General features: G+C 45.4%; 1 protein-coding gene and 1 non-coding gene across 2 annotated transcripts; one reads left to right on the top strand and one right to left on the bottom strand.

The window, feature by feature from the left end:
- Nucleotides 1-604: 604 nt before the first annotated feature.
- On the bottom strand, nt 605-677 carry TRNAV-AAC (transfer RNA valine (anticodon AAC)). The gene has a single exon. It is a non-coding gene; the product is annotated as a tRNA-Val (tRNA).
- A 1,849-nt stretch (nt 678-2,526) lies between these two features.
- Nucleotides 2,527-4,443, top strand: ACTRT3 (actin related protein T3). The gene is made up of 2 exons (XM_047098914.1): nt 2,527-2,729; nt 3,525-4,443. Exons 1-2 carry the CDS (start codon nt 2,527-2,529, stop codon nt 4,441-4,443), a joined length of 1,122 nt encoding a protein of 373 aa, XP_046954870.1.
- Nucleotides 4,444-9,512: the final 5,069 nt, after the last annotated feature.

The raw sequence follows: 9,512 nt of genomic DNA, 5'->3' as shown, positions 1-9,512 counted from the left end.
AGCTCTTGAGAACCCTTAATTGTGTTTGCATCAGCCAACTGTAGCTTAGTTTTCAGGATATCCTTACCTGGTGTTAAAAGTCTGAGATGCAAGAAAGCGGGGCAAAGCAGTAGGGCACCTGGGCACACGCAACATTGGTGGGCTTTAGCTTAGCACGGGGCTTAGCACGACACTAAGTATGTATAAAATAAGACTAAAACATGGTCTCCCGGCAATGAGGAATTTGCAGTGTGAAGGGGAAATTTGCAGTCTGAAGGGGAAAACTAATGGAAAACCACATGACTTGTAACACAAAAGGTGCTTAGGAGGCAACAAGGCTAACAGTTTTACCGCTGTGTTTGAGCTCCTCTCTAGGCTGTATGTTACATTATTTTTAAGTAGTAGGTTGTGATTTGAATTTTTTTTTTGAAGCACTTCCACATGGCAAGCTGTCAATAAAAATATTTGCTGAATAACATAACCAGGGTGAAAGTTTAAATTCTTACTGTTCAGTAAGTTGCTATTAAGAATGTGTTTTAAAAGTCTGGAATAATTGGTGAGAGCCACATGGCTCCGTTTCGGGTGAACCCTATAGAGAAAAAAAAAGAAAAAAAAAAAAAAAAGCTGTTTCCGCCCGGTTTCGAACCGGGGACCTTTCGCGTGTTAGGCGAACGTGATAACCACTACACTACGGAAACCCGGCTAGGTGCTGTGGTTCAGAAAGTCCTTCATATGGAAGTAGTAATTTGGAGTTCGCAGGCCCGTAATATTGAGATAGCTTTTAACAGGAAAAATAAAACAAAACAATCAGAAAAGGAAAACAACTAAATGTTTAATTGTATAGTGCTGAAACTATTCTGAAAGTTGGAATTTGCATGCACTTTTTTTCAGACTCTTAAGCACCGCTGCAGAAACCAGGCACTCGCTCCTTGCCCTTCTTTGGGTAACACTTCTGTGGGAAAGAAATGTTTTATTTCGTATCCTTTCCTGGAGAGACGTTGCTCGGAAGGCAGGGTGTAGTGCGGGGCTTCAGTGGCCTCCCTCCTCTTGCAGAGGCTTGCAGCACCAAGTGCCAAGGCTGTTACTTAGGTGACCCTTTCAACCTCTGGTGGAGAGACAAGTAAATAGCTTTTGAATTTCCTCCCCTGCTTTCAGAGACCAACCAGAGGTTCGAACTTGCTGAGGTGTTTTTAAATCCTCTACATAGTGTGTAAAATTGAGGGGGTAAAAAATCAGACACCAAAGATGCACTTTTTGGCACACAATGTACTTAAATTTTTCTAAACCTAAACTTCATAGGACCTAAGGAATATCACTTTTCTTGCCAAGAGGCAGACACATCCTTATGCCTAAAAATCACGTCTTTTTTTTTTTTTTAAGTTTTTATTTATTTTGAGAGAGAGACAGCAGAGTGGCGGAGAGGCAAGAGGCAGAGAAAGAAGGAGAGAGAGAGAGAATCCCAAGTAGACCCTGCACAGTCAGTGCAGAGCCGGATGCGGGGCTCCAACTCAGGAAACCGTGAGACCATTACCTGTATTTTTTAGGAAATAGGAATGACCTTCATATTACATGGGGGATAACCAGATGAGATTGCTAAAAATCAATCCATCCAAAAAAGTGAGCTTCTACCATTTTGGTTTTTTTTTTTTAATTTTTTTTTCAACATTTTTTATTTATTTTTGGGACAGAGAGAGACAGAGCATGAACGGGTGAGGGGCAGAGAGAGAGGGAGACACAGAATCGGAAACAGGCTCCAGGCTCCGAGCCATCAGCCCAGAGCCTGACGCGGGGCTCGAACTCACAGACCGCGAGATCTTGACCTGGCTGAAGTCGGACGCTTAACCGACTGCGCCACCCAGGCGCCCCTACCATTTTGGTTTTGACTACATTTTGCTTAGAAACTGCAGGAAAGAAGCGCAACAAAGTATTTGCCTGGTGTATAGAAACAATAATAAAAGTATATAAAGCCCACTTTAAATCCTAGCATTGTTTCCTTTGTGTTTTCAAAAGTTGACAAGGGTTTCCAGAAGCACAAACCGGGCGTCTTCTGTGACAACTTTCTCTAGTCAAATCTTCCCACCTTTTTCCTAGGTTCAAGGGCACATTCTAGAACTTTCAACATGCCCATGGACAGACACATTAACCAGAATTCAAAGGCTTTGGAAAAGAAAACTTTTTATGACTCATCGAGGTATTGGGGAAAGCCCCTTGTGAAGGGCTAGATTTGTATCATTAGGGAAGAAAGTTGGGTTTTCCTGATATTGGTATCCCGGGATTCCAGGGGGTGGCAAGTGACCCAGCCCCTGTGAGATGCAGTCGGGGGAGGGGGGGTGGGGGCAGTACTTTGGAGGGTCAATGGGCCTGGGCTCTCCAGGGCACGCCTGCCAGGCGCAGGCCCGGTGGTCAGGCCAGCGCTTCTGTGACGCGACGTTCCAGGCCGTAGGCCTTCTGGCGCTGCCCAAGGGCCCGCGCTGCGCACTTTCGCTCCCTAGCGTAGCCCGCAGCCAGGGCAGCCGGAGCAGCCAGGCGATAGGAGGCGGAGGCGGCATGAGCTACTACTACCAGCTACCAGTGGTGATCGACAACGGCTCAGGAGTGATTAAGGCGGGCCTGGCTGGGTCGCGGGAGCCCCAGTTCGTCTACCCCAACATTATCGGCCGGGCCAAAGGACAGGGCTGGGTAGCGGAGGGCGCGCTGGAAACGTGTGTAGGTGACCAAGCGCAGGAACGGAGAAACTCGTTGTCCATCAGGTACCGTCTTCTCACAGCGGGCAGGACCCTAGTGGAGCGGAAAGAGGGAGGGTCTAGATGAGGGGCATAAGGGTGAGAGGACAAGGAAGACAGGAACAGGAAGTTTCAACCCGCTGGTGCAGGCCACAAATCTCTGAGGGTACCAGACATCTAAAGGGTTAGCATTACTTGCTCTTCGTATGTAAACAGATCTGTTCAAATGTATAAATAAAGTCACCGTTCATAATGTACAAGTTTATTTAAGGATGTCACTTTCTTCCTGTGGGTTATTTTCTTCAATTAATTGATATTAAAACTGTACTATTATGTAAAGATTTCCCAATTTTTAAACTTCGTTTAAAGTTTATTTATTTTGAGAGAGAGGGAGCAGGGGAGGGGCAGAAAGAGAGAGGGAGAGAGGGAATCCCAAGCAGGCTCTGCCTAGAGCTTGGGACTTGATCCCACCAACTGGGAATTCCTGACCTGAGCAAAGATCAAGAGTCAGATGCTTAACTGACTTAAGCCAGCCAGGTGCTCCAAAGACTTCCCAATTTTTTTTTTTTTTTTTTTAAAGATTCTTTGTCTTCCAAAGCGGGGACAAATGGAAAGCAACAAAAATTGCAGAGGAAGTCAGCTATGCAAACTTTTGCTGGCAGTTACCTTCTCTAACTGGCTGTGACAGTCACTGCCCACAAAGGGTACTGGTAATAAGTATGGGGATTAACCCAGGTTTGAAGAGAGTAGGTGCTGAAAAAATTAAAAGCTGCCACTAAAAAAAAAAAAAAGCTGTCACTTATCTTACTGCTTTTCCTACAGCTACCCAGTGGAACGTGGTCTCATTACTTCCTGGGGGGACATGGAGGTCATGTGGAAGCATATCTATGATCATAACCTGAAACTAAAGGCCTGTGATGGCCCAGTCTTGATTACGGAGCCAGCACTGAACCCACTGGCCAACCGGCAACAAATCACCGAAGTGTTTTTTGAGCATCTGGAGGTGCCTGCCTTTTATATGTCCATTCAGGGGGTGCTGGCTCTCTTTGCTACTGGCTTCACAACTGGTTTTGTGCTGAACTCAGGTGCTGGGGTTACCCAGTGTGTGCCCATCTTTGAGGGTTACTGTCTGCCTCATGGTGTCCAGCAGCTAGATCTGGGAGGCCTTGACCTCACCAACTACCTCATGACACTGTTGAAGGAGCAGGGCATCATGCTGCTTAGTGCTGCAGACAGAAAGATTGTTGCAGACATTAAGGAAACTTCTTGTTATGTGGTAATGAACTACGAAGAGGAAATGGCCAAGAAACGTGATTCTATAGAGAAAGTTTACCAGCTACCTGATGGGACGATGATCAAGCTCTATGACCAACTCTTTCATTGTCCAGAGGCCCTCTTCTCTCCACGTCTTAGGAACCTTCAGACCCCTGGCATCGATAGGTTGTGTTTCAACAGCATAATGAAATGCGATACAGATCTAAGGAATTCGTTTTTCTCCAATATTATCCTTGCTGGGGGATCAACCTCTTTCCCCGGTTTAGACAAGAGGCTAGTTAAAGGTGTAGCAAATATGGTACCTGCCAATACACCTGTGCAAGTTACAGTTCCCCCAGAAAGGAAACTATCAGTGTGGATGGGAGGCTCTATTCTTGCATCCCTGTCTGCTTTCCAGGACATGTGGATCACTAAGGCAGAATTTAAAGAAGTTGGACCCAACATAGTACATCAAAGATGCTTCTGAATACAGATAAAATGGTTAGAAAAAAATGCTTTGAGTATATGTGACAGAAAACTTTGGATATCATATGTGTCTGAGAGAACAGAAAGTATTTCAGTTGTTGGAATGTCCATGTCTCTTCCATTTCTGTGATGGGTGAAGCAAACAACCTGTTTCTGGAGTAGAACCAAATTAAATGCTAGAGGAAACATTATTCTTGACCTTGAAGTTCTCATCTTTCCCTTGGAAAAATTTGTAGTGCAACATGTGTGCCAACTGGGTGATACAGATATAAGTTTGTTGAGGTTTACATAATGAACAAAGCATATTCAAGTCATGCTTAATAGACTGGTTTTATTGAAATAAAGAGCTCACATTGAGCAGACTAAGAGCAATGACTAGGAAAGTAAATGAAGGCCAAGGACTGGAAAGGGAGGCTTTGTGTTACACGTCCTATAGGCAAAGGAGAACAATTAAAGAACGAAAAGCAGGAAACAGGAAATTAAGATGAATGTGGCAGTGGTTTGGAGAATAAATTGGGCTGGGAAGGCCCTGGAGATTTGGTGATCAGTTAACCAGTTATTAGTCTAGATATAAAGTAGTCAAGTCATAAGACTCAAGATTATAGACAATAGGAATTCAGAAGAAGTAATTACAAAAAAACCCGACAAGTCTTGGTATCTAGTTAGATATGATGGGGGAAGAGTCTGAAACGACCTGGGTTCTTGATAATGATGGCAGTATTCATGTAACTCAAAGTATTTCATATCTGCTCTGTGCAAAGCACTGTGTTAAGCACAATGACTGCTAAAGCAGGAGTGAGATCCTGTCCTCAAGAAGCCAGCAGTCTAGTATAAGAGGTGAGATTTATGCCTTGATTATAATAATACTAGGTAGAAAGTGATTTGGTGTCCTAAGAGAAGCATAAAATGGTCTGGGGGTTCATAAGGAGGAAAATACCTTGAGGTCTCGTGGAAGACTTTCTGGTAGATTTGGCTCTGGGGCTAGATTTGAAAGACAGCTGAAATTTAAACCTAATGTAATGCCCTTTCCTCAGAATTCAGGGGCAGCACATGTGGATTTAGGTCGAGGCTCTACCACCTACCTACCAGCTGCACAAACATCTTGAAGATAAATTTTTCTTACCCATAAAGTGGGGCTGCTAATCCCTGTCTGTCTCACAGGGTCATTGTAAATTTCAAATAGGATAAACTCTGTAACGATACCTTTTAATTTTATTCTTTTTTGTTTAGTACATAAAACTATGTACTAAAATATAAAGAGAGAGAGACAGAGTGCGAGTGGGAGAGGGGCAGAGGGAGAGAGGGAGACACAGAATTAGAATCAGTCTCCAAGCTGTCAGCACAGAGACTGATGCGGCTCGAACACACGAACTGGGAGATCATGATCTGAGCCAAAGTCAGACGCCCAACCCAACTGACTGAGCCATCCAGGCGCCCCTAGATACTTTTCCAATACAATGAAATCTGTTATCTTCTGTTGTAGAATTAGATGCTACTTCCTCCATGCAGTCAAAATTCATTGTGTCCTCCAACGCATTGTTATTTGTTCTTCTATTGACCACTTAATTTATGCAGCCTTATCTTTTAGTTTGCTTGTCTTTCTCCTGCAATAGATATATTCTTAGAAGATAGGGATTGTGGGATTTCCCTTTTCATCTCTATCCCCTTCCCTGATGCTCTCTATGGTGCACTCCCAGTAGGTGTGTAGATACGGAGAATTGACCAAAAGAAAATTCTGGGCAGAGGTAACATTAGGGCAAAGATTCCAAGGTGTAATAATGATGGGCACATTGTACAAGGAGAAGTGGGCCTGAGTCAAGCATTTGTGAAGAGGTGCATTTCATTCCTAGGTACTTCTCTCCCACATCAGTGATTATAAGGAAAACTAGATTGGATACCGTGTAAAAAATGATTATCTGAGGGCACTGTGAACAGTTGATGCTGCACTCACCAGATTCACAAGCACTGTAGAGAGCATGAACTTATTCTTCAGAATTCTGAAACTGTTTTCTAAAAGAAAATAGAGCTATCTACACATTTATCTAATTTAAACTTCAACATCTCAGGGGGGCCTGGGTGGCTCAGTGGGTTAAGCATCAGATTCTTGCCTTCAGCTCAGGTCATCAGCTCGTGGTTGATAGGTTCAAGCCCAGGATTGGGCTCCATGCTGACGGTGTAGAGTCTGCTTCGGATTCTGTCTCTCCCTCTCTGCCCCTCCTCCTCTTGCTCTCTCTGCCTCTCTCTCAAAAATAAACTTAAAACACAAAGCAAAACTTCAACATCCCAGAGAGATGAGTGATATGCCCCGATTCGAGAGACCCCCCCCCCCCCGAAAACAAACCACCAGAGTCCAGAGTCAAAGCCAAGAGGCAAGGGTCGTTTATTGCAGGTTGGAACCCGGTGCTCCGCGAACTAGCTGCCGGTGACGCTAAGAGGCCCTGAGCGAGGATCTTACAGCTTCTTTTATAGACGGGCACAAACAAGTTAGGGATTTTTTTTTGCAGTTACAGAGCTGTTATTGGTTAACATTTAAATTTGAACACTCAGCAGAACTTGATTGGTTCCCGCCTTTTTTTCAAACCACTCAGCAGAACTTGATTGGTTCCCGCCTTTAGGTCAGACCACAACGGGGCGCGCCCTGGCTGGTTCTGGGAATGGCAGGGGGGATGGGGGGAGGTCTTTTCTTTGCAGTTGTGAGTACACCTGGTAATTTTTCTTAGTCTCTCAATGAGCGAGACAAGCATTATTCCCATTTTACAAATTAAAAAAATTGATATTTAAACAGGTTAAGAGATTTAAGTTTAAAGCGATCCCAAAGTAAATTGCTTGCTACATTAGTCAGGCAAACAATTCTGAACCGTGGTCTCAGGTAGTTAACTCAACAACCTACCTGGAATATTCTGTACTGACTCCAGCCTCTAACATGGGATCATAGATGATCCTTTTCAAGTAATCTAGGGATAGGGAATAAAATGGAAAATCACGTTTATATTTTCCCTGCCCTTAAAATCGTTGGAAACCAACCCCTCTAATATTGTATCTTTCAGACTGAGGTGTCAATAGCGACAACTCCACAGAATTCACCCAACTGAACATGAATTCTACAATTAGGATCAGCCAGTTATATGTAAAACAATATTATACCATTACAGAAACTTGGTACAATTTACGGTGGATTTTTAACCTAATCATGACACAACATTACAGCAAAGTCAATGACTGAAAAGCTTTCATTTCCTAATAAAAGGTAAATTCAAATCTTGAATGTTAAGATTAAGAATGAAATAGTTATACTTAATAAAACCCATCCTATGTTCAAGAAGACGTTGCAGAGAGGCCTTCTAAGAAGGGAGCAGGGAAGGAACTCCAAGGCAATCCAACGAGCACAGCCAACCTTCTGGTTTAGCCAAGGCTATCCGGGAATCTATTTTCTTAAAGATCTCTAACAAATGTGACTAGAGTTGAGAATCACTGTCATATTTCCCAGGCCCTAAAATTTTTCTGTGAACTTCATTTTCTTAAGGTGGTCGAGGGCACCGAGGCCGGTCCTTAAGGCAGGTGCACCCGGTCCTTAAGGCATGGAAAACGGAGCCGTGCAGTAGGACAAGCTCGTTTTTACTTTCAAAGTACGTCGGGAAATACCTAACGCTTTTCCCAGGAAATGTGGGGGGAGGGGCGCAGCTGTCCTCACGGCCGGAAATAGAGCATTCCAAAAAAAAGGGGGGGGGGGGTGGTGAGGACGGATCTCGCGAGAACCGCGACGGGAGGGCTTTAGCCAATCGGCGCGTACGGCGGCCGCTGTCTTTATAGGGAGCCGCGGCGTTTTGCACCTCGGGTTGTGGAGGGTGGGCCTGGGAGGGGAAGCGGTCAGTTTTTGTCTAACCCTAACTGAGAAGGGCGTAGGCGCCGCGCTTTTGTTTCCCGCACGCTGTTTTTTTCGCTGACTTTCAGCGGGCGGAAAAGCCTCGGCCTACCGCCGTCCACCGTACAGTTTGGAGCAAACAAAAAATGTCAGCTGCTGACTTGCTCGCCCCTCCCAGGACCCTGCGGTGGCTCGCCTCCTTAGCCCCCGCGTCCCGCCTAGAGGCCGCGGTCGGCCCGGGGCTTCTCCGGAGGCACCCATTGCCGTCGCGAAGAGTTGGGCTCTGTCAGCCGCGGGTCCCTTGGGGGGGCCAAGGGCGAGGCTCTGACCGCAGGGAGAGAAACGGGAGCAGGTCCCCGCGCGCGGTGCGCTTCCCTGAGCTGTGGGACTTGCACCCGGGACTGGGCTCAGACACATGCCGCCTGCTGAGGTGCTGTTGGAGGCCCGCAGTCGGCTTTCCAAGGGAAGGGGTTGGGGCGGGGGGGAACTCCTTTTGTGCGCGTCGGTCTCCCTTCACCATCAGTGGTGGGCCTGTGGGGTCGCGATACCCGCGGATTGGACTAGGGTGCCGTGCAGATTGGCAGAAGGATGCGTGGAGAACATTTATGAAATTGGCCCAAATGAATGGGCAGTGAGCCAAGCAGTCAGCGAGCCATTCTTTTGTAGGGTTTTTGTCTTAATCTCCTGCCTCTGATTTTGTTGCCCATTTGTACCTCATGTATTAGCTGATCTGGGGGTTTTGTTGAGGTTTTGCCTTTACGAAAGTAGATCTGGAAAGTAGATCACGCAGCCAGTCCCCTCGATGGGATTGTTAAACATTTCGTAAGTATTTGTTAACCAGAACTAGTGTGTTCTCAAAACAGTGAATATTGTTCCTTTAATGGTGCTAGCTTGTTAATTTTATTTGCCTCTGCCAGTGGTTGCAAAGCATTAAGTGGCGACAAACGGAAAAGAAGGAAATATATTACCACCCCCGCCCCCATTTGGATCTGGTGTTCTTTCAGGAAAGAAAATAAACTGATGGCCTACTAGGTTAAAGGAAACAACCTACAGGCCCTTCTGCCCAGTTATCCCCAAAGACTAAATCCAAATTTACGTATGGATTCATCCCAAAAGAGTGCCTTCACTTCCTTAAGACAGCTATTCAGGGGGTTGTTGTTGGGAGACATGGTAGCCCGCAGCCTGCATTTTAACATTTATTTTTTATT

Source organism: Lynx rufus, unplaced genomic scaffold (assembly GCF_022079265.1).
Source record: "Lynx rufus isolate CCGP_SWC_20201006 ecotype Redwood Valley unplaced genomic scaffold, mLynRuf1.p SCAF_5, whole genome shotgun sequence".
Taxonomy (NCBI): Eukaryota; Metazoa; Chordata; class Mammalia; order Carnivora; family Felidae; genus Lynx; species Lynx rufus.
This window is presented reverse-complemented; position numbering and strand designations above follow the sequence as displayed.

Coding starts and splice junctions, on each gene's coding strand:
- ACTRT3 (XM_047098914.1), top strand. CDS start 2,527: ATGAGCTACTACTACCAGCTACCAGTGGTGATCGACAACGGCTCAGGA. Junction 2,730..3,524: donor AGAAACTCGTTGTCCATCAG/GTACCGTCTTCT, acceptor CTTTTCCTACAG/CTACCCAGTGGAACGTGGTC.